The 25,121-nt window shown below is 48.2% G+C and overlaps 1 protein-coding gene across 2 annotated transcripts; it reads left to right on the forward strand.

Annotated features, from left to right (window-relative positions):
- Window positions 1–3,261: 3,261 nt before the first annotated feature.
- Window positions 3,262–14,358, forward strand: TFE3 (transcription factor binding to IGHM enhancer 3). 2 transcript variants are annotated; one of them, XM_082716959.1, is made up of 10 exons: window positions 3,262–3,760; window positions 6,071–6,184; window positions 7,206–7,500; window positions 8,120–8,365; window positions 8,448–8,552; window positions 10,027–10,144; window positions 10,502–10,558; window positions 10,731–10,806; window positions 11,919–12,066; window positions 12,509–14,358. In XM_082716959.1, the coding sequence occupies exons 1-10, from the start codon at window positions 3,645–3,647 to the stop codon at window positions 12,950–12,952; spliced, it is 1,719 nt and encodes a 572-aa protein (XP_082573085.1). In that variant the 5' UTR covers window positions 3,262–3,644; the 3' UTR covers window positions 12,953–14,358. The 2 variants fall into 2 exon arrangements, with proteins under 2 accessions (XP_082573085.1, XP_082573086.1); XM_082716960.1 differs by having other exon boundaries at window positions 3,311–3,760; window positions 7,262–7,500.
- The last annotated feature ends 10,763 nt before the right edge of the window (window positions 14,359–25,121 follow it).

The raw sequence follows: 25,121 nt of genomic DNA on the forward strand, positions 1-25,121 counted from the left end.
TGATCTCTCTCTCTCTCTGTCAAATAAAATAAATAAAATCTTAAAAAAAAAAAAACAACCAAATACCTTTAAAAAAAAAAGAAAAGAAAAAAAAGAAAAAGTTGGAAAGATGTGAGCAAGAGATTAAGAGAGAGACTGAGGGAGATGAAGAATGGGTTTATTGTGCAGGTGATGGGGAAGTATTTGTCATGGACATATCTGGGGTATGTGTATGAAGCTGGTGTTTGTAGAACTGGGGTGTGTGACAGGATAATTAACGTGGGGGTCTAATGCTGTAGATTTTTTTCCTCCCAGTCAGCTGTAAGTTTTTTTTTTTTTAACTTTGTAGCATCTTGCAATGGACTACAGTTTTATATTTCCACGGGATCAAACTGGAGAGATGGTGCAGCGGGGTGGTAAAGAACACCTGGGTTCTAATTCCAGGTTTTATAAATTGGGGTGACCTAGTGCAAATGACTTAACCTAGCTGTACCCTGGTTTCCTGATCTAAATGTTGGGATAATAAATGGAACCTTACTGTTGTGAGGTTCTGTTTTTGTTTTTTCAAAGATTTTATTTATTTATTTGACAGACAGAGATCACAAGTAGGCAGAGAGGCAGGCAGAGAGAAAGGGGGAATCAGGCTCCCTGCTGAGCAGAGAGCAGAAGTGGGACTCAATCCCAGGACTCTGGGATCATGACCTGAGCCTAAGGCAGAGGCTTTAACCCACTGAGCCACCCAGGTGCCCCAAGAAGGCTTTTTTTTTTGCCAAGGTTTTAAACACATTCTCCAAAAATATTCTGTTCTGATGTGTTTTTTTTTTAAAGATGTTATTTACTTGAGAGAGAGAAAGAGAACACGAGCAAGGGGAGGAGCAGAGGCAAAGAGAGAAGGAGACTCCCCCTGAGTAGGGAGCCCAAAGTGGGGCTGGATCCCAGGATCCTGGGACCATGACTTGAGGTGAAGGCAGATGCTTAACTGACTGAGCCACACAGGTGCCCCTGTTCTGATGTTTTTTATAGTGGTTTTTTTTTTTAATGTTTAGGTCTTTAACTAATCTGAAATTCCTTTTTCTTTCTGCTTTTTAAAGAAGATTTTAGGCTTTATTTTAAAGATTATTTATTTATTTATTTGACAGACAGAGATCACAAGTAGGCAGAGAGGCAGGCAGAGAGAGGAGGGGAAACAGGCTCACTGTTAAGCAGAGAGCCTGATGCAGGGCTCGATCCCAGGACCCTGGGATCATGACCCAAGCTGAAAGCAGAGGCTTTAACCCATTTAGCCACCCAGGTGCCCCCAAAAGATTTTAGTTTTAAGTAACTTCTACACCCAACATGAGGCTTGAACTTACAACCCCGAGATCAAAAATCGCATGCTCCACCAACTGAGACAGCCAGGTGCCCCATGGAATTATTTTTTTCTGAATTGTGTAAATTAGGAGTCTGATCCCTCTCCCAAAAGATAATCATTTCTCCCCAAACCATTTAGATAAATTAGTCCATCTCCCTCCCAGTTACTTGAAATATCATTCTTAAAATATCATTTACTAATTCTCACAAGTACCTAGGTCGATTTTTGGATTTTTCCTGTGCCATCGATCTAATTTTCTATTCCAACTCCTGTATCACAGTGTTTTAATTACTAGTGCTTTGTGATATACTCTGAATTTGTTAAGATTATGTCTCCCCCTTTCTTCCTCTTTCATAAAATTAGATATTCTTTATTTAAAGGATTTTATTTATTTATCTGAAACAGAGAGATACAGAGAGAGAGAGAGAGAGAGAGCATGAGCAGGGGGAGAGGGTGAAGCAGACTCCCCGCTGAGACTCCATACCAGTATGCTGGGATCATGACTGGAGTGGAAGGCAGAAGTTTAAGCATCTGAGCCACCCAGGAGCCCCTCAAATTAGATATTCTTACATATTTAAGGCACCATAAGAACTTTAACAACAGGTCTACCAGTTCCATTCTGGAATTTTTATTGGTAATGTGTTGATTTTTTTTTAAGTTTAATGGAGGGGGTGGGCCTGGGTGGCGCAGTCAATTAAGTACCAGACTCTTGGTTTGGGCTCAGGTCGTTATCTCAGGTTCCTGAGATCAAGCCCCAGGACCAGCTGAGACTCTCTCTCCGCCTCCCTCTGCCCCACGCATGTGCCCTCTCTCTCTCTTTCTCTCTCTGAAATAAATAAATAAATATTTTAAAAAAAAAAGACTAATTTGGGACCGAATTGTCATCTTTATTATGTGGATAATGGGATTGGGGTTGTGCAAGCATGTGGGGAGGTGCGTATTTACTAAGCCAACGTCCTGGGCCAATACAGTAACGCGCAAGACAGATGAGAACTCAGTGAAGTTATTTGAGGTCCAGCAACTGGGTAGGGTCTTGGGATGTTGGGAAGGGGGAAGGGAAGGGAAGGGTCCAGGTGTTCTTTGAGCTGACCGTGTATGGCTGGGGCATCCTCTGCTGTGTGTGAGCCAGCTTGTCTGTATCTGGAACACAGACTAGCTCAATAAATATTTGTTCAGCCAGTGCACAAATGAGTGAATCAAGTTTTGGAGAGCCGATTGCATGCCAAACAACCTGCTAGCACTTTTCATAACTTATCTCTAATCCTCATAACAATCCTGCCAGACAGGTAATTATGACCCCCATCTGACAGGCCAGGAAAGCTGAGGATCGGAGAGGGGCAGTCCCTTGCTCAAATCCAAACCCGGATCTTTATTATTCTCAAAGTCATTCACTGAAGAGACCAGATTTCCATCCTTTCACTCATTCATTCGTCTGTCAGGGATTTATTAAGCACTCACTATGTAGTACAACGACCTAGTACAGCAACAGCTCTAGGTGACACAGAGTAGGCGGAATGCTCCCGGGAAGACCAGCTGGGCGGTTAGTTTGTGGGTACCGAAAGGGCGGGGTTTCTGGTTCGCACCTCGGGGGAACTTAGCTGCCTAGGCCTCCCAGTTAAGGCTTCTGCTGAGGAGGCACGGCTGGATGGAGGTTGCCTCGCGATCTAGGGAGCGGTCGTTACAAATATCGGCCAAGAGGGGGCGCGGTCCTGCTGCTAGAAGCGTGGCCTGGAGACTCTATGCGCGCTGACAGGCCATCGGTGCGCAGGCGCAGAGGACGCAAGAAGCGGCTTAAAAAAATCCTGCGGAGGGATCGCTTTCGGGGGCGTGGCTTAATCAAAGTATGTCTCGCTGATTGGCCACTGTTCCTGGGGGCGTGGCCTAGAGCGTCCTTCTCGGAATGAGGGCCGGCCGAATCGAGTTTTCCCTCTGTGTCGGAGGCGTAGTTTAGGGCGGGCCCTCGAGCCACCCCTCGATGATTGGCCACCTCATTCAGAGGGGGTGGGCCAGCGAGCCGTCCATCCTCCGTGCGGTCACTTCCTGTGGAGTTTCCCCAGCCCAGGGAGGAGGGGGAAGAGGACGAGGGGGAGGAGGGCGGTCGTCCAGGGTTAGGCTTGGGGGGTGTTGGTCCGTTCAGGGCGGGGGATGACTCACGGCCCATCCCATCGTCCCGACGCCGCCCGCCCGCGCAGAGCTCGCTCCATGGCTTAGCGGAGGAGGCGGTGGCGAACGGGGGGAGGGGGACTCTTATTTTGTTAGGGGGACCGGGCCGGGGCCCGACCGGCCTGGCAGGGCTCGCCCGGGGCCGGGCGTCATGTCTCATGCGGCCGAGCCAGCTCGGGACGGCGTAGAGGCCAGCGCGGAAGGCCCTCGAGCCGTGTTCGTGCTGTTGGAGGAGCGCAGGCCAGCCGACTCGGCCCAGCTGCTCAGGTGCGGGGCCGCCTGGGACCGGTAGTGCCGACTGGGGTTTCTGGGGGGGACAACGGGAGCCCGGGCCTGGGGTTGCAGGCCCTCGGCCTAGGCTTGGAGGACGTCGGGGCGCCGGTCTTGGGAGGGTACCTAAGGAATCCGCTGGTGGCCTGCTTGGACTGAGGCTTAAAGAAGTCATGGAAGTGCCTTAAGGGAGGCCTGGTTCTAATTTGGGGGGCTCTTGACTGGGTTTAGAGGGGTAAGATTCTGTTGTGTCCCGAGCCTGGTCTGGGGCAACTGAACTTGGGGGACTGGGGCTGAATTTGGGGTCCTTGAGTTAGGCGTGAGGGGAATGAATTTGAGGGGGTACTCTGTAGGCAAGGCACTGATGTGAAGGGACTTTTCCCCTCAGTGTCAGAGAAGGGGTCCTGGAAGACAGAAGTGCTGTCTTGGAAGCTGGATGATTCCCAGTGGCCGGTTGCTTGACTATGTTTGGGGATAACAGGAATCTGGAGGGATTGGGGGGTATCTCAGATATGCTACGTGGGACCAGCTTTGTGTGTGTGTGTGCGTGAGCAAGAGAAGCAACATTCATCAAGACTTTATTACCCCTGCCCACCCACCCAGCTGGGTCAGATCATGGTCAGGGATAGTGGAAAAGCCCTCTTCCCACACCCCCACAGGGGCTTGAATGGGAGACAGTGAGACAGACAGAGGCAACAGAGATGGTCCTACTTCTTAGCTCGGAGAAGGCCTCAGACCTTACTTGGGAACCCAGAGGAGGGTCTCGTTCCTGCTGCCAACCATCCCAGCCTCTCAGCCAGCCTGGCTCACCCTCTGCGCGTGCCTGGATTCTTTTTCTCCCCCTGCCCGTCAGACAGTCAGACCCTGGAAATCAATCATCTCGAATCTGTCCCTAGAGCTGGAATGAGGGCCAGGTTCACCATCCCTGCCTGGGTGGGTCCTCTGTGGCCTCTTCACATCCTCACTTCGATCAGCAGGCTTGTAAGCGCCAGCCCACTCTGTCCTCACCCTGCCCACCCCTGTGCCCATCTCTTCAAACTTCAGTGCAATGGGTGTGTGAGCAGGGATGGGGCTTTGCCTGCTTTCTTCCTGGGATTGTGCTGAGCTCAGCAGCTCCCCAAGCTTCCTCTTCTCGACTTCCTGGGTGGTTTTAGGTCCCCATCTGAGGGTGAGGAAAGGAAGGAAGAAGACAGATCCTCGGAGCCGCAGGAGAGAGTTCTTGTTAAGCAAAGTCACCCACTGTGTTTCAGGATTCTAAGTCTTTGACTCGATTCAGGATGCATATCCATTCACGTGCATGTGAATGCTCCCTACACACTAGGGTCTTGCCCCTGGCCTGGAGGACTGAGTGAGAGAGAGCCTTTGCACCCAGTGCTTGCCCATTTTCTGACGACTTCGAAACAACCTGGCTCATCACAGTAGTGGGAATAGTTGAAAGGGAGGGGTGTACAGCTTTTTATTTTGTGTCAGTGGATATTGGTTTTAGAGGTAGGGTTGTGTGTGTGTGTGTGTGTGTGTGTGTGTGCGCGCTGTCACAAAAATCCAGGAGAGCGCTGGACAGGCTCCTCCCGCCAAGAAAAGAATGCTTGCTTGCGGAAGCGGATCACCCACCCCAGCGCTCCCTCTTTTAAATCCAAATTACCGGAATGAGGGGAGCCCTTGATATTTCCGTTTTGTATTTGGGGTGTGTATTGGCTTCCCCTGAACTCGGGCTGGGGCGGGGGTTACTTATTTGCAAAAATGGTGGATCCTTCCGTCCAGTGAATCATCGACCCCAGTTCTTTGTGATGCATTCAGTTTGTGTTACAATGGACTGTTGTGCCGAAGGGTGCCCCCACAGTGCTGGAAGTGTGTAGACCTATGTGGGCTCACATTCAGCTGCCAGGACCCCAGGAAGAGGTATGGGGGCTGGAACAACTCTGACTGCGAGGTCAGGACTCCTGCAAAGTGAATTGTCCTTCCTAAATTCTTTGCTTCTCTTTTCCCTTCAACCCAGGTTATTACACGTGATTGTGTTAGAGTGAGGAGTTGGGATCCAGGCACTGTTACTATTTTGAATCCTAAGGGACTATGGGTAACAGCAAAAGCAAGTGGGGAGGGAAGAGGGGTGTGGGGAGAGAGGAAAACCTGGAATTTCCCGATGGTGGTAACCAAGGAGTAGCCTCTTCTGCGGCCTGCGCTCTGGTCCCGTCTCCCCTGATGTGTGTCTCTCTCCTTCCCACTGCCCACTCTTTCTTTCTCTCTTGGAGGGGAGTGAGGTCTCCACATACTCACTGACAATCACCCTTCCCTCCCTTCCACCCTCAGCCTCAACTCTTTGCTTCCGGAATCTGGGATTGTTGCTGACATCGAATTAGAAAGCGTCCTTGATCCGGACAGCTTCTACGAGCTCAAAAGCCAGCCCCTACCCCTACGCTCAAGGTCTGTCTCCCCTGACTCCCCTCCCAATTCCTCAGGCCCCTCCATCCCCTCTTGACAGGCAGAGGCCCTCAGTGCCAGGACAACCCTTTCGGCAGAGTGCATTTTCCAGATGGTAAAATTAAGGGCCTGAAAGTGTACGTCACACAGGAAAGCAGGTGGCCACGCTGGGATTCCATTAGCTTGAACCAGACCTCCCCTGCCTCCCTCCTCCCAACCCGAACACCCATTCATACACAAATATTGCTGGAAGCCTCGGTTAGCCTGCGGGTGCCCAGCCGCCAGGTGGGCGGAGCTGTACCCACAATCCCTGCTCACCCCTTTCCCCACTCAACAAACTCACCCCCCCCAGCCCTTGAGGAACCCCTGCTGGTCTCTTCTTTCCCCAAGCTTGGAAGTCTAAATGTGCTGAGTCATCGGCCCGGGCTCTGAGAGAGGGGAGGGGACCTGGAAGAGGGGCAGGAAGAGAGGATTGTGAAATCTCTGAGATTTTCAAGACTGCCTAGCTCCTGGGTCTAGAGGCCCAGGCTGGGGCTGAGGAAGGCCCTGCATTTACCCCTGTAGCCAGATGCCCATGACCAGGAGCTGAGCATCCTCAGCCCCAAACGGAGCTTTAAGAGCCCTCTATACCCTAACCTACTGCCATGGCCCCCATTTGGCATCCTTCTGCTCTCCTTTAAATGGGATGGACCCCCTCTCCCACAGCCTAGCAATGGCATCTCTCCTCAGTGTTTGAAAAGGCCCAGATCCAGCCTTCACCATAAAGATTGAAGGCTAAACCTTTCCCCCACCAGACTGTGACCTGTAAGGGCTGGGACTCGGCCTGGTCCCAGTATCTCCCCCGTCAGACTGTGAACCCAGAGAGCCCTGAGCAGGTGTGCTTCCTGGGTGTCCCCCTCCACGTTGTGGCCCCTGAAGGCAGAAAACAGGCCTAATTCCAGTATCCGCTTCCGCCCACGGTGACTACTTAGGCTCAGGACAAGACTTTTAGCTTACCTATGGCCCCATATTTCCCATTCTACAGCCTCCCAATATCACTGCAAGCCACCCCAGCTCCACTCTCTGCATCGTCTTCTGCAGGGGGCTCCAGGACCCCTGCCATGTCGTCCTCTTCTTCATCGCGGGTCTTGCTGCGGCAGCAGCTCATGCGGGCCCAGGCCCAGGAGCAGGAGAGGCGTGAGCGACGGGAACAGGCCGCAGCCTCTTCCTTCCCCAGCCCTGCCCCTGCCTCTCCTGCCATCTCAGTTGTGGGCGTCTCTGCAGGGGGCCACACACTGGGCCGTCCTCCCCCTGCTCAGGTGCCCAGGGAGGTGCTCAAGGTAAGGTGACATCCAGAGGACCTGGGAGGGGTCTTGGTGACTGAGGAGTGGTCGTGGTGGCTTTTCAGCCAAGGTCCTAGGGGCTCTCAGGAAGGTCCCAGTTACTGTTCAAATAGGCTGTGTTAGTGTCCCGTTATATTTAGGGGTTCCAGGGCATTCTCGCGCAGCCATGAGGGGTTCTTAGGAGGCACAGGATGTCTGGGTGGGCCCTGGAAGGTTGTAAGTGCCTCGAGTGGGCCCTAGGGCCTCCTATGAAGTAACCCCAGGAAGAAATTCATAGGAAGAGTTTCCTGTGTATGTCATACATTAGGAGTTTGGCCACTGGAGTGAATTGGGAAGCCACATGTGGCTTCTACGTCTCCTAGGTGATGTCAGAGACTGGAGAGGGAGTCTTGGGACCTGTGCCAGGGTGCCCCAGAAACTGAGGGATTTCTGAGAAAGAGTTTGGGCCCCTGGGGGAGACTTCCCAGTATTGGGGGAGGTAGGAGGGGTTTCTGATTCTGGGCCGGGTTTGCCGGCCTGAGCCTAGAAACAGGTGACCTCTGAGGGTCAGCCTGGGGCACATAGTCAGCCCATCCTACCTGGTCCCCTTCCACCCCTCCTTGCTCCCTTCCCACAGGTGCAGACCCACCTAGAGAACCCGACGCGCTACCACCTCCAGCAGGCACGCCGGCAGCAGGTGAAACAGTACCTGTCCACCACACTCGGCCCCAAGCTGGCTTCCCAGGCCCTCACGCCACCACCGGGAGCTGCTAGCGCCCAGCCGCTCCCAGCGCCCGAGGCTGCCCATGCTGCCGGTCCCACAGGCAGCGCCCCCAATAGCCCCATGGCGCTCCTCACCATTGGGTCCAGCTCAGAGAAGGAGGTCAGTAGCTGCAGACAACCTTACCACACTCCCCGTCGTCCAGCTTCCTCTAACCCTTGTCCATATTCCCTTCTTCCCTCAGATTGACGATGTCATTGATGAGATCATCAGCCTGGAATCCAGTTACAATGATGAGATGCTCAGCTATCTGCCCGGAGGCACTGCAGGGCTGCAGCTCCCCAGCACGGTGAGGCCCTGAGATGGGAGGCTGGCTGAGGCTTAGTCGCATCCCTCTGTCCCTGACACGACACCCAGGCTGGCTGTGTATATAAGACCCTTACTTTGGATTGTACGAAGATAGTGAAGCAGGCCATGGGGATGAGAAGAGAGCACACTAGGGCTCTGGTACCTTGTGTTAGGCTGTGTGGAGAGGTTGTCCTGGTGGATTCTGAGAGATACAAGGGCAGGGACTCTGGGGAGGTAATCAGGCATACCCAGGCAGTCAAACTGCAGTGTGGGAGGGACCGAGGAATGGGACTCTTGTAGCAAGAGATTCAGGTCATTGGGATATAGCCAGACCATGTAGCGATTGGAACATATCAAAAGTCTTAAAAACCTGGTATGGTTGAACCTCAGGGTGATCGGAAAGTACATTTCTTTCAGTGAACCATGCCAAGAGGCTGGATCCTTGTGGAGAGTGGGTAAAACTCTCTGGAGCAAGGGATGTGCCAATAAATTATACAGTTCTGGTTCTGGAACATTCCAGGAGTCCTATAACTTGCTTTGGGACATACCAAGGGGGCTGTGGCTTTGTTTCCTTCCAACACACCAAAAGGACAGAAGCGTGTATAAATACGGCACCAGCTTATCAGAACTTTTTATTGATTTGGACACAGCTAGGGACTGGGACCTTATATTAACGTGGATCCAGCAGACTAGCAGGGGTTTCAAGAGATGATAACTCATCAAGAGGTGGGATTAATTATTCAGGGTTTAGTGTGTTACCTTGGAGTATATCCAGGAGAGGGTGAAGGAAAGAGAACAAAAAAATCAAGGCTGGCATAAAAGAGCAGTGCTTGTTGAATAGTTGGACAAGAAATCCTGAGAGATTGGAATGCGTAGGAAGATACCAGAAGTCAGGAGCTCGGTGCATGACCATGTACATGATAAGGTGGTGGAACACAACAGCCACGGCAGAAGGCTAGAGATCGGGCTGGAACTCTCTGAAAGGCCATATTTTGGATAGAATGTTACCATGACAATTTCCCAAGGTCTGAGAAGATTGAGCTGGAGTGTTCCAAGAATGCCGACTTGGAACATTGTGCTAGGAGGGGCTGACGGGCTGGAAGGTTGCATCGTAGCCGAGAAAGACCTGAGGAGGAGTGGTTTTTTCCCAGCACTTCTCAGGGCCAACCCCAGAGTTGGGGAGAGGGGCCTCCTAGGTTGCTGAGGTATTTGGGAGCACTCAGGGGCACAAGGAAAGGGTCCAGCAGACTCCGGTCCCCTGACCAAGCTGGGTGGGTCCACGTGATCCTGTCCTCCCCACTGAGTCGCCCTGCAAAGTTCCCTTGAACGAGAGGGAAGGGTCCCTGTGTTGAGCCAGCCAGTCTTTGTGTTAGGGCATCTGTGGAGCGTGTGGAAGGGTGGGGGCCAGGTTCTGAGAAGGGGGCCAAGCCTGGGGCTGCTCCGAGCCATCGTCTCTCTGCCCTCCCTGCCCCCAGCTGCCTGTGTCAGGGAATCTGCTTGATGTGTACAGTAGTCAGGGCGTGGCCACACCAGCCATCACTGTCAGCAACTCCTGCCCGGCTGAGCTGCCCAACATCAAACGGGAGATCTCTGGTAAGGGCCAGGGACTTGGCCCCAGGCGCCCATTCTGGACCCCGGGGTGAGCCCTTTGTCAACCAGGTGGGCCTGATGCTGGGGGAAGGGACTTAAGCAGACAGAAAGGGGCTGTTTGCCCTCTCCTTCCACTTGGCCTATGGGCTAGCTTTCACCCCATTTCCTCTTGTCTTGGGTTTAACAAATGACCAGTCACCAGGGCTCTTTTTTAAAAAGTCATGAAAGTGGCACTTCAAAAAAAAAAGTCACTTCCCTGTCTCCACCCACCATCTCCTACCCCCGCAGCCGTACATGCTGCCCTCTGTCTTTCCCACGCCCAGAGGTCCTGACTACCCGCCACCCCCACCTCTCTTCCAGAGACGGAGGCCAAGGCCCTTTTGAAGGAACGACAGAAGAAAGACAATCACAATCTAAGTGAGTGGGCTCCCGTGCCCTTGCCAGCATGCTCTCCAGCCCTGCCTCACTCCCTGCCCTGGCCTTCCTTGAGGGGGGCCTGTCCCTGCAACAGCCTCCCCATCCCCAGCTCCTCCTCCCTCCTCAGGCTGTTGACAGCTTTCCCACTCTTCTCCCCACCCCACCCCCAAAGTCGAGCGTCGCCGGCGATTCAACATTAACGACAGGATCAAGGAGCTGGGTACCCTCATCCCAAAGTCCAGTGACCCGTGAGTCTAGGATGGGGGGAGGGCCTTGGGCTGGCAGAAGGTGGGTTGAGGGCCCTGTTCCCCTAAAGCTGTTCCTGGGTGGGAAGCGCCTGGCATTTCTGCTCCGGGTCCATCCAGCTTTCAGGACCCTGCATAGGGGCGTAGCCCCTTGTAGCCCCTAACCTACAATTTTAAGTGCATGACATTGCAGTCAGTGTGCCTCATCTGGTCCCCATCTGACATAGGCACTCATTTTGGGTTCATTTAGTACTTCCTAATTATTCATTCAAGGGACGCATCGAGCTGCTTTGTGTCAGGGACTGTGCTAGGCCTTGAGGATATCAGAGGGACAAAATAGACAAAAATCCCTGAGCTCCTGGAACTGATACTTTAGTGGAGGCAGACAGACCATAAACAAGATAAATAAAATCTGGGAGGTTACAAGGATTGTAGTGGAGAAAAATAAAGAGAAAATGGGGGCGTGCCTGGCTGGCTCAGTAGAGTGTGTGACTTTTTTTTTTTTAAAGATTTTATTTGAGAGAGAGTGAGAGATAGAGCACAAGCAGGGGGAGAGGGAGAAGCAGACTCCCGGCTGAGCAGGGAGCCAGATGCGGGACTCGATGCAAGGGACCTAAAGATTGTGACCTGAGCCAAAGGCAAACGCTTAGCCGTCTGAGCCACCCAGGCTCCCCAGTGTGTGACTCTTGACCTCAGGTTTGTGAGTTCAAGCCCCATGTTGGTCATAGAGGTGACTTTAGAAAAAGAATAGAAGATCGGGGAATGTTGGCAAGGGTTACAACTTAGGGTGAGGAGGGGTGGGCACAGGGCAGGCCTGGACTGACAAGCAAACATGGGCGGTGAGGCAGGAGCCATCTTGGTGTCTGGGCTTCGAAGAGTGTTCTCGGCGGAGGGCACTGATGGCCTGGAGGCCCTGAGGTGGGAGTGGTTTTCCATGTTCTAGGAGCATGAATCTGTTCTTCCCCCAGAACAACTGGGAAGGGCATTCCATACCCTTGAGGTATGCCCCACCCCTGAACTTCTGGTCTAGGCCTGTGCTGGTGCAGTTGCCCCATCAGCTCCCGAGAGCCCCCCTACGCAACACTGCCTCCTTTCCTCCCTGTCGGGCCCTACAGGGAGATGCGCTGGAACAAAGGCACCATCCTGAAAGCCTCTGTGGATTACATCCGCAAGTTGCAGAAGGAGCAGCAACGCTCGAAAGACCTGGAGAGCCGGCAACGTTCACTGGAACAGACCAACCGCAGTCTGCAGCTCCGAATTCAGGTTTGGGACAAGGAGGCCGTGGCAGAGGGGACGGGGGCTCCCTACAGGCAGAGGCAGAGGAAGAGCAGGCTGGGATTTCCTGGCCTACTTGGGGGATCCCCAGGCTTCCCCAACTCACACGACAGTGACAAGTAGCAATCATAACCCTACCTAGAACAGCGACGAATACTGGCTAATATATATGGTGTTTGTCTCGTGCGCTGCACGGCAACAGGAGCCTTATCTCCATTTGCTAAGGTAGCCCTCTGTATGCTTCCATGAGGCAGGGACCGTTATTCCACTCGTTTTACAGAGTGGGACTCTGAGGCCCAGCGACGTTAAGCAAAACTTGCCTCGAGTCACACAGCCCGTGAGCAGCAGCCTGCCCTTGGCACCATCAGACTTCTCTGCCTCTGAGGAACCATGAACCCCATCTGATCCCGCCCCCCCCTACTTTTCGCAGGAGCTAGAATTGCAGGCACAGATCCACGGTCTGCCGGTACCTCCCACCCCGGGGCTGCTCTCCCTGGCCACAACTTCAGCCTCTGACAGCCTCAAGCCAGAGCAGCTGGACATTGAGGAGGAGGGCAGGCCAGGCACAGCAGCATTTCACGCAGCGGGGGGATCTTCCCAGAGTGCCCCCCATCAGCAGCCCCCAGCGCCACCCTCGGATGCCCTTCTGGACCTGCACTTTCCCAGCGACCACCTGGGGGATCTGGGGGACCCCTTCCACCTGGGGCTGGAGGACATTCTGATGGAGGAGGAGGAGGAAGGGGTGGGGGGGGGACTGTCGGGCGCCCTGTCCCCACTGCGGGCAGCCTCTGACCCCCTGCTCTCGTCGGTCTCCCCCGCTGTCTCCAAGGCCAGCAGTCGCCGCAGCAGCTTCAGCATGGAGGAGGAGTCCTGATCAGGCCTCACCCCTCCCCTGGGACATCCCCACCCAGGAAAGGAGGACGTGCCTCAGGATGAGGCCCCACCTTTTCCCACCCACCCTCCCGTGAGACTGCCCTGCCCAGGTGTTGTGGGGAAGAGCAGACATGATGAGGTCCCACCCCTGCAACCAGGCAAGGAGGAGGAGTCAGGTGAGGCCCCGCCCCCTTCCCCACCAGACCAGCCGGTGAGGCGTTTCAGCAATGGAGAAGGCGGTAACCTCGGGCCATTCCCCTGGAGATTGCAGCCTCGCCCCGCCCTGTGGGATGCGCCCTTGCCCAGGTGAGGGAAGGAGGCAGGATGAGCTAGGCCCACCTTTGCTTAGGGACTCTCCTAGCCAGGTCTCCTGGGGTAAGGAGATAGCAAGATACTGGCCCACCCCCTCTCTTGGAACCACTAGTCTAGTCAATCCGGGCAGGGAAGAGGAGTCAAAATAATAGAGGTCTCACCCTGGGGGTTTAAGCCCTGCCCTTTCCTCTCAGCCCTGCCCTGTCCAGCCAAGGAACAGACGTGAGGAGAGCACTTCACCTGGGAGCACAGTCCTGGCCTTCCGGCCGTGCGGGAGCCAGGCCCCGCCCCTTCCCTATAGGCTCAGCGGAGCGCAGGTATTTCAAACATGGGGGAGTCCGTGAGATCAGGCCATGTGGAGATCAGACCTTGTCCCTTAGCAACATCCCATCAGAGCATTCCACGCTGCAGGGAGGGGGAGAGTGGTACTTTAGCTCCCCAGCCTTAACCTGGGACCAATGGGACCTAACCCAGGAGGGCTCTGAGCCAACCTTGCCCTTGGAGAAGAGGGCCGATCTTGAAATCTTGTGGGGCGACATTCCAGACCTCGATCAGGAGAACTAGACCCTCACCCTTGGGTAGAGTCCCGCCTCCTACTTTGAAGGGCAGTTTAGGGAGGTGATGGGAATTAGAGGGTACGGAGTCCAGGTTCCCAGAACCAGCACCGCAGCACTCTTGCAGTCTATAGAGGAGCAGGATGAAGGAAGGGGCCTTTCTGGGGAGTTCCCAAGCCCGGGGAAAAGTGGAAGCCTATCCCACCAAAGCAGAGGCTTGGAGGGAGGGTTGCAAAAGCATATGTACACCTCTTTTGTTTATCTGATTTTTTTTACTGACCCCCACCCCCATTTCTCAGAAGCTAGGTCACCTCCAATCTCCGGCCTCCATCCATCCCGTTCTCCATTTGGGAGGATTCCTCCCCATTTCAGAGCTGTGAGACACTCCCTGCCCATGCCCACCCTTCCTACCACATACACCCAAGGTTGTCAGCTTCAGATCCTTGGGGTCAAGCCCCAAGGAGGGTGTACTAAGGGGTCTGTAGGTTTGTGATTAAAATAATAAATGCTAGGCGTGTTTGATGCGCTTTTAACTTTGGCAGAGGGTCTCCTATCCTTGCTTTTGACTGTACAGTGAGCACGGTTGGGGCTGGCCAGGAGGAAGAAGGTTCTTGGAAGAAACAGATTTATGTGGGATGGACTAAAGAACTTAGAGGGGCTGGAGGAAAATAACCTGCGAGCAAAAGCAGTCAGTCCTTAACTACCTGCCAGGCACCCTCCTGTTATGTTTCCCCTAATTGTTTAATCCAAGGACTAATTATGAAGAAAGTGCCACTTCTTAGACCCATTCCATGTTGGAAGAAGCTGAGAACTAGAGTTTAACTAACTCCCTGAAGATACACAGCTAGTAGATGGACGAAGAGCTAAATGGTGAAGTTAGGAGAGCGAGAGATCTGCTGTGAAGCATGTCATCACTGAGGGCAGAGGCAGCAAAGATTTTCTTGCTGGCTCACTTTTGGAAACCGATAAGGAAGCGTATGAGGATAACTCCTGGCAGGCGGTAGAGGTCTGCCAGATGGTCCAAAGGGCACAAACAAAAACCATAAGGGTGGAGGGACAGGCAAGCAGTTCCGTTTAGGGACAAATGTTGACATTTGGGGGGGGGGTTAAATGGAGGTAAACAAACACAAATACTCTTCTTGAAAGTTAGGGAAAAAATATTATTTTTGGAACTCCTCCACCAGACTCTGACTCCCAGGATGGGCATCAGGCCTGGCCTTGCATCTCCCCTAGCAGATTGTGACCGCCACCCTTCCTAGTCCTTTCTGGCTTGTCACACTGACCATTAAGGCCTGGTTGCCGAGCCTCTGGCACCAGACTGATGTGTCCCTGATAACCTTTTCTGGACTTCCTCCTCCTCGAATCTGCTGTGTTCTCTTTTTCATTTTGTGAACATAACACATAACGCCCAGAAATGTTTTTCTCCAAGTTTGTATTCTGAAGGAAGTTGAGCTTACTTAACGGAAGAGCTGCGAAAGCATTGACGTTCCTGGACCCATCAACCAGCATCCTCTTATGTGAATATCCTACAGAACCATGGCATATTTATCAATGCTAAGAAAATAACATTGGCACAGTACCAGGAACTCAACTTTCAGGCTTTATTTGGATTTGACTGATTTTTCCAAGAATTTTTTTTTTTTCTGTTCTAGGATCCAAGTAAGGAAACTCTGTTATCTCTTCCTGTGTAGCAAATTACCACAATCTCAGTGACTAAAAACAACACACGTTCACATTCTCCCAGATTTTGTGGGTCACGAATCTAGGCTGGCTTAGCTGGGTCTTCTATTCCAGTGGCTTTCCCGAGGATACTACCAAGGAAGGTATTGGGCAGGATTCAGGACTCCTCTGGAAAGCGGGACTAAGGAAGGATCTGGTCTGAGCTCCCATGAGTTTGGGCAGGTCTCAGCTCTGTAGCCTGCTGAACTGAGGGCCCTGTTCCTCGCTGGTTATCAGCTGGGGAGCTCCCAGTCCTTCACATGTGTTCCTTTCCTTCCATGAGGCGCTCACGCATGGTGGTTTGCTTTGTCAAACCTGCAAGAGAGTCAACTAGCAAAATGGAAGTTGCAGTCTCTTGTAATGTAATCACAGGAAGTGACACCTCCTCAAAGGCAAGGCATTTTCTTGGTTAGAATCAAGTTACTCGGGCGCCTGGGTGGCTCAGTGGGTTAAGCCGCTGCCTTCGGCTCAGGTCATGATCTCAGGGTCCTGGGATCGAGTCCCGCATCGGGCTCTCTGCTCAGCAGGGAGCCTGCTTCCTCCTCTCTCTCTGCCTGCCTCTCTGCCTACTTGTGTTCTGTCAAATAAATAAAAATTTAAAAAAAAAAATCTTTAAAAAAAAAAAAAGAATCAAGTTACTCCAGGGGAGGGGATTACAAAAGACCATGAATATCAGTAGGTCGGGACCACTAAGGGACCATCTTAGCAGCTCCCTGCCGCATTGCACTTAGCAGCCACATCTTGGTTTCCTCTGACAGTTTCGTGCTTTGTCCACAGAGAAGGGCTAGAAGCTGCTCTTCTAAAAACAATGAGCATCTTTAGTACCCAGATCTTGGTTTCTACATGACATTATCCAGTAAAAGGAACCAGGGATCCCTGGAGAAATGGCTGGTCATAAGGCCAGGGTAGGGAAGTACAGGATGGGACTGGAGCCTCCTATAGTCCCACAGAGTAAGGAAGTACCAGAAAGAAAAAAAAAAAAAGGAACATGTCTTAAGGATAGAAGAGCCATCCTGAAAGCTCCCAATGGCCAAAGCTGGCCCAGCTTGAGCAACAAAAAAATAATGATAGTATTGGTTTATAGTCCCCAAAATGAAATATCTGTGATGCCACACTTATATAAATCAGTGATATGATTGAATAAATAAATGCTGGCTACTGGACAACTCCATGCATAAGAATTCCAAATAATAATAATTATAGAAGGAATGAGGGAAATAGAAAATTACTGTTAAAATACCACAGTAATAACTGCTGCGGACCTGATCCACTAAATGCAAATATTAGTGGGCAAAACTTTAAGGTGAACAGGATAGTTGCAAGGCCATAAAGTATCACTCCAAAATTTTTTAAAAAGATTTTTATTTATTTATTTGACACGGAGAGAGGGATAATGAGTGAGTGAGCACAAGCGGGGGTAGTGGCAGGCAGGCAGGCAGAGGGAGAGGGAGAAGCAGGCTCCCCATCAAGCCAGGAGCCTGATATGGGACTTGATTCCAGGACCCTGGGATCATGACCTGAGTTGAGGGCAGCCACTTAACTGACTGAGCCATCAAGGTGTCCCCCAAATTTTTATTAAATACTTGATTCCACACACACACACACACACACACACCCAAAAGAGTTGGAGCTTAATTCTCCTCCTCTTGAATCTAAGCTGGGCTCAGTCACTTGCATCAAAAGACAAGAGTAAAAAAAGTGAAAAACAGTAACTTTGCAGTAGAAAAATCTGACAGACCCCACCTTAACCAAGAGATGAGTTAACATCACCAGTTCTAAGACACATTGCTGTGAGGTATCCCTGGAAGTGATACAATGAGAAAGCATTTCACGTTCATAGTATTCTTCCTCAAAACCCCATAACCCCTGTGTAATGATGAGAAAATAGCAGGAAAAAAATGAATTGGGACAAGGACATCCTACAAAATATTTTATCCACATTCTTCAAGTGTCAAGATCACACAAGACAAAGAAAGATTGGCTGTATATTTAAGCAAACTCAATCATGTTTGTCTCCTTATGTCAATTCTGGCTTTTTTTTTTTTTTTTTTTTTTTTGAGGCGAGGTGCTGAGACCCAGAAGCTGGCGTCATTCTTCGAATAAGTTTATCAAGGCTATCTGCTGTCCTATGCTCCACTGGTTGGAACATGATGGCTGAGAGAAGAGAAACACGCAGTGAGCCTGGACTGTACCTTCTTTCCACCTGGGTCATTTTCAGGACCTCCCTGTAGGGAAGTAGAGCTTAAGCAGAGGAAAGCAATGGAGCTGATCTGGGAGGGACTGATCAGATTGCAGGGCAGCTGGGATTTCAATCTACTGGAGAAAAAGAAGCTTTGTAGAAATCACCATAGGCATTGCTGTAGGTATTTGGCCAAATGCTAGGCTATGCAGGCTCACAATAAAACACTGGGAGATGGGGCGCCTGGGTGGCCCAGTAGGTTAAGCGACTCCCTTTGGCTCAGGTCATCATCCCGGGCTCCTGGGATCAAGTCTTGCATCAGGCTCCCTGCTTGATGCAGCACCTGATTCTCCTTCTCCCTCTGCCTGCCACTCTGCCTACTTGTGCTCTCTGTCTCTCTGTCAAATAAGTAAATAAATAAAAATCTTTTAAAATAAAGTAAAACAAAAAAAACCCAAAACACTGGGAGGCTTAGCAGAGATCAGTCCTGGGATTCTGTGAACTAAATGGATACTCACACAGTTCAGGGAGACAGAAGTCTTGGACAGCCTGAGTAGACAAATGCTGTAGGTATGTCTCATGCTCTACTAACTGAGCCAGTTAGGCATTTCCCAGCTTTATTGTCTCAAGACATGTTTTAAGGATACGTTAGAGAGGATCTACAGTAACCCTTACTCTAGCTAGGGCTGAACTGGCCTACTCTTGAGGCATGGTCTTTCTGGGGTGTTTGTTTCTCATTAGGGGTATTGGATTACTTAAAAAAAAAGGCTCAAGCAGAATTGTGGTATTCACAATGTATGTAGATGTAATATACATAACAATGACACAAAGGACAGAATTTGGGAAACTATACCATTGCAATGATTTTGCATCTCATGTGAAATGGTACAATATGAACTTTCAGTTCACTGTGATAAGTTAAGGATGTACTTTGTAATTATCAAGGCTACCTCTAAAGAAAATAATGAAAACAGGGACAGGTGAAAAGCCAATAGAAGAATAACAATTGAATTTTAAAATACATTTGGGGGCGCCTGGGTGGCTCAGTGGGTTAAGCCGCTGCCTTCGGCTCAGGTCATGATCTCAGGGTCCTGGGATCGAGTCCCGCATCGGGCTCTCTGCTCAGCAGGGAGCCTGCTTCCTCCTCTCTCTCTGCCTGCCTCTCTGCCTACTTGTAATCTCTCTCTGTCAAATAAATAAATAAAATCTTTAAAATAAAATAAAATACATTTGGTTAACTCAACAGAAGGTGGGAAAGGAGGAACAGAGAATGAAAACACAGAAGGAACAAGTAGAAAACATATACCAATATGATAGAACTTAATCTGACCATGTCAGTAACTCCAAAAAGTGTAAGTGTACTAGAAACCCTCTTTAAAGGCAAGGATTTTAAGACCAGAAAAATGAAAAATAAGACCCAACTGGATCTGGGTGCAAAATTTAAATGAATGTCAAAAAAGTCAGTAGGGGCACCTGGTGGCTCAATCTATTAAGTGTCTGACTCAATCTCAGCTCAAGCCTTGATCTCAGGGTCATAAGTTTAAGCCTTGTGTGGGGCTCCATGCTGGGTAAGGAGCCTACTTTAAAAAAAAAAAAAGAAACTACTAAAAAATGTCAGTAACCAAGATGAATAACATTTTTTTTAATTCCAGTATAGTTAACATAGGGATAACTCACATTGCACTGCAATTTTTTAAAAAAGATTTTATTCATTTAATTTGTTAGAGAGAGAGAGAACCAACAGGGGGAGCAGCAGGCAGAAGGAGAAGCAAGCTCCCTGCCAAGTAGAGAGCCTGATGTGGGATTCCATCCCAGGACCCTGGGATCATGACCTGAGCCAAAGGCAGACGCTTAAAAGACTGAGCCACCCAGGCGTCCCTGCACTGCAATTTTGAAAAGAAAATTAATGCAAAGCAATCCATGGTGCACACAATATCAAAACTTGGCATCAAAACAGAATTCCAGGGGCGCCTGGGTGGCTCAGTGGGTTAAGCCGCTGCCTTCGGCTCAGGTCATGATCTCAGGGTCCTGAGATCGAGTCCCGCATAGGGTTCTCTGCTCGGCAGGGAGCCTGCTTCCCTCTCTCTCTCTCTCTCTCTCTGCCTGCCTCTCTGCCTAACTGTGGTCTCTCTCTGTCAAATAAATAAATAAAATCTTTAAAAAAAAAAAAAAACAGAATTCCACCCTGAACTTGTACTACCCCAAGGAATCATGCAACCTGTGGGAGGTGGGCAGGCTTAATGACATAGAAGGAAAAAATCTCACAAACTGGCAGTTGCTAGAGTGGACAGGTTGTGGAGAATGGACAAAATAGGTGAAGGGGATTCTTTTCTTTCTCTTTTTTTGTTTAAAGATTTTATTTATTTGACAGAGAGAGATTACAAGTAGGCAGAGAGAGGCGGGGGAGCAGGTTCCTGCTGAGCAATGAGTCCAATGCAGGGCTCAATCCCAGGATTCTGAGATCATAACCTGAGCCGAAGGCAGAGGCTTAACCCACTGAGCCAGCCAGGCACCCTGGTGAAGGGGATTCTTAAGAAGTAGAAACTTCTAGTTATGAAATAAATCACAGGGGCGCCTGGGTGGCTCAGTGGGTTGGGCCTCTGCCTTCGGCTCTGGTCATGATCTCAGAGTCCTGGGATCGAGCCCAGCATTGGGCTCTCTGCTCAGAAGGGAGCCTGTTTCCACCTCTCTCTCTGCCTGCCTCTCTGCCTGCTTGTGATCTCTGTCTGTCAAATAGATAAATAAAATCTTTAAAAAAAAAAAGAAAGAAATCACAGAGATGAAAAGTATAACATAGGAAATATAAACAATAATACTACAGTAACATATAATGACAGGTGGTTAACTATCCTTATGGTGAGCCTTGCATAATGTATAGGCTTGTTGAATTCACTGTTATACACAAAATAAATATAACACTGTATGTTAACTATACTTTGATTAAAAAAAAGCCTGTCGCTTGCAATTTCTTTTGAAGATCAGTGTCCATCCTGAGGAAAGTTGACAAGTTTTTTTCATTGTTTATACCTGCCATCTACAGTATTTCAAGGTAAAAGGGAAAGTTCTGTTTTATTAAAAACACATGCTTGTATGATTTTTTAAATATTAAGAGCACTTAGGAAAGTAATACAAATTTGATCTATTGATATATTTGACTTTTCACCAATTAAATCTGATCAAATATCAAACATTTGCTGAACAAACAGTATTTTTTACCAGGAAAAATAATTGACCAGGAAACATTTATACACTTAAGATAGTGAAGGTTTGCTATTATTAAATTCTTTCATCAAAAATTTATTATTCTTCTTTTAAAAAGATTTTATTTATTTGAGAGAGAGACCACGAGCGGGGGAGGGACAGAGGGAGAAGCAGACTCTCCACTGAGCAGGGAGCCTGAAGCATGGCTCTATCCCAGGGCCCTGGGATCATGACCTGAGCCGAGGGCAGATGCTTAACCAACTGAGCCACCCAGGCGCCCCACAAAATTATTTTTCAATATTTGTTTCTCACCAACATTGTCTGGAAATAGGATACATCGTTTTCTGCTATTTGTAATGGCTGATTGTTGTATTTATGTGTTTATGCATTTATGTTTATGTATTTATAAGTATTTATAAGTGTTTATGCATACCTGTTTTATTAAATATTATAATTTGTAGGATCTTAATATATATTAAGCATATATTACATATATTTACTCAAAACATTGTTAGTAAAAATAAAAATATCTTAAATTTATACTAAAAATATTCTAGACAAATATGGCATCTAAAAAAATCAAGTGGTACAGGGGCGCCTGGGTGGCTCAGTGGGTTAAAGCCTCTGCCTTCAGCTCAGGTCATGATCCCAGGGTCCTGGGATCAAGCCCCACATTGGGCTCTCTGCTCAGCAGGGAGCCTGCTTCCCCCTCTCTCTTTGCCTGCCTCTCTGCCTACTTGTGATCTCTGTCTGTCAGATAAATTTTAAAAATCTTAAAAAAAAAAACACCTCATCTCTTTAAAAAAAAATCAAGTGGTACAATGTTCAGGAGAAAAGTGTGTTAAGAAATGATTCAAAATTGAGATGCCTGGATGGTTGGGTGTGTGTTTAAGGTATACAACATGATTATGTCCTATATGTATATACTGTGAAATGACTTGTGAATCCAAATAGTAGATGGGATATCCTTATGTCTGGCCTAAAAACAACATCAAAAACAGGTACAGGTATTTAATGGGCACCAAGATCAAATATAATCAAGGCATTTTGCTCACAAATAAAAAACGTTTATCATATATTAAGATATATACTATGAAATGATGAAATATATTATTCTGAAAACAAAAGCATCTTGGTGAAAATCAGTTACAATTTTGTATGGGACTAATCTGTGTGGAGTGATATTTTGAGCCAAGCAAGTGGGAAAAGTTAGTAAATTTCTGTAATAAAAAAAAACAAAAAACAAAATTAAAAAACATGACTTGATGCCTGGGTATTTCAGTCCATTAAGCATCTGCCTTTGGCTCCGGTCATGGGTCTGGGATCAAGCCCCATGTTGGGCTCCATGCTCAGCAAGGAGTCAGCTTCTCCCTCACTCTGCTCAGGCTCTCCCTCTCTGCCTCACTCAAATAAATAAAGTCTTTTTAAAAATGACTATATAAAAAGCTGCATGCTTAGTAGATGGCCCATTCTTCTGCTTAGAACAAATAAGAGAATGTGACTTCGAAAGAAATTTTACTGAATGTACAATGGGAGCACAAGATATGAATGTACTTCTCAAATTTCTTTTAATTTTTTGAAAGTAAACTCTATACCCAATGTGGGGCTCAAACTTATAACCCCAAGATCCAGAGTCATACATTCCATCAACCAAGCCAACCAGGTATCCTATAACTATCAAATTTTAAAATAAACTAAAAAGGATAGTACAGAATTTGAAAATGTAAAAAGAAAAAAGAAGTTGCAAATGTATGAATCACTGAGAATATCACATATTATGGAGAAAGTGCATATCAAACAGAAATTAATGAAATCATAGATACTCTAATTTCACATATCAAATGGTAATAAGAAAAATTAGTGGCTTCAGATTTTGGATTCTATCCAGAGGTAAGTTATTTTCTACAAATACATCTGATTTACAAAAGGCAGCCATTGACTTAGCTCTTAATATTTTGATCTAAGTCCTGAAGAAATTTATCCAAAATAGTTTGAAGCAGCATGTAAAATCAATAATTTGTAATATAAATTCAACCTTATGTTTAGATCTTCTAAAAGTGATTCACGAATTTTGTTTAGTGCAATCTTTTATTTTTTTTAAGATTCTATTTATTTGAGGGGTGCCTGGGTGGCTCAGTGGGTTAAAACCTCTGCCTTCAGCTCGGGTCAGGTATTGAGCCCCACATCGGGCTCTCTGCTCAGCAGAGAGCCTGCTTCCCCCCCCGCCCCCCCCCCGCTTGCCTCTCTACCTCTACTTGTGATCTTTCTCTCTCTGTCAAATAAATAAATAAAATCTAAAAAAAAATTTTTATTTATTTGAGAGACAGAGTGAGCGCGAGCAGAGGGAAGGGTAGAGGGAGAGGGACAAGCAAACTCCATGCTCTCAGCAGGAGCCTGACTTGAGGTTCAATTCCATTACCTAGGGATCTTGACCTGAGCTGAAGGCAGATGCTTAACTGACTGAGCCACTCAGGTGCCCCTGCTTATCCAAATTTAGAAATGGGTTGAGAATTTTTTTATACATCTAATGGTCTTTTATTTGTTGTTGTTGTTGAAGTGTAATTAACATATAGTGTTATATTAGTTTTATTTTTTAAAAAGATCTTATTTATTTATTTATTTGTCAGAGAGATAACACAAGGAAGCAGCAGGCAGAGGGAGAAGCAGGCTCCCTGCTGAGGAGGGAGCCCAATGTGGGGCTTGATCCCAGAACCCTAGGATCATAACTTTAGCCAGAGGCAGATGCTTAACCAACTGAGCTACCCAGGTATCTCATATTAGTTTCAGGTGTACAGTATAATGATATAGCAATTCTATACATTATTCAGCACTCCTGATGATAATTGTACTCTTAATCCCCTTTATCTATTTCACCCGTGCTCCCACCCACCTCCGCTCTGGCAACCACCAGTTTATTCTTTATATTTAAGAATCTGGGTTTGGGTTGTTATTGTTCATGTTGTTTGTCTCTTTGTTTTGTTTTTAAATTCCACATAGGAGTGAAATCATATGGTAATGGTCTTTTTTAAAGATTTTATTTATTTATTTGACAGACAGAAATCACAAGTAGGCAGAGAGGCAAGCAGAGAGAGAGGGGGAAGCAGGCTCTCTGCTGAGCAGAGCTGGGCTCGATCCCTGGACCCTGGGATCTTGACCTAAGCCGAAGGCAGAGGCTTAAACCACTGAGCCACCCAGGCGCCCCGGTAATGGTCTTTCTGTGACTGGCTTATTTCACTTAACACTATACCTTCTGGTTCTAACCATGTTGTTGCAAATGGCAAGATCTCATTCTTTTTTACAGCTGAGTAATATTCCATATTCAATTATAGCACCTCTTCTTTTTTAATTTCTATTTTTATTTTAAAAATATTAAGTAATCTCTATGCCCAAAGTGGGGCTTGAACTCACAACCCTGAGATCAAGAGTCATATGCTACACCAACTAAGCCAGCCAGATGCCCCATATACAACTTCTTTAACGATTCATTGATCAGTGAACACTTGGGTTGCTTCCGTATCTTGGCTATTGTAAGTTATGCTACAATAAGCATATGGGTGCATATATCTTTTTGAATTAGTGTTTTCATTTTCTTTGAGTAAATACACAGTAGTGGAATTTTTAAAAAAGATTTTTATTTATTTATCTGACGGAGAAAGAGAGTACAAGCAGGGGGAGCAACAGAGGGAGAGAGAAAAGCAGATCATGACCTGAGCCTAAGGCAGACACTTAACCGACTGAGACACCCAGGCGCCCCAGTGGAATTACTGAATCATATGGTAATTCTATTTTTAACGTTTTGAGAAACTCCCATACTATTTCCACAGTGGCTGCACCACTTTGCATTCCCACCAACAGTGTACAAGAGTTCCTTTTTCTCCACATTCTTGTCAACACTTGTTCTTTCTTGTCTTTTCAATAATAGCCAATTCTGTCTGGTGTGAGGTGATATCTCATTGTGGTTTTGATTTGCATTTCCGTGTTGATGAATGATGCTGAGCATCTTTTCATGTGTCTGTTGGCCATCTGTGTATCTTCTTTGGAAAAATGTCTGTTCAGGTCTTCTGCCCGTTTTTGATTGGATTATTTGTTTTTTGCATTTAAGTTGTATAAGTTCTTTATATATTTTGAATATTAACCCTTTATTGTGTATATAATTTGCAGACATCTTCTCCTATTCAGTAGGTTGCCTTTTTGTTTTGTTGATG

Source organism: Mustela nivalis (genome assembly GCF_964662115.1).
Source record: "Mustela nivalis genome assembly, chromosome: X".
Lineage (NCBI taxonomy): Eukaryota > Metazoa > Chordata > Mammalia > Carnivora > Mustelidae > Mustela > Mustela nivalis.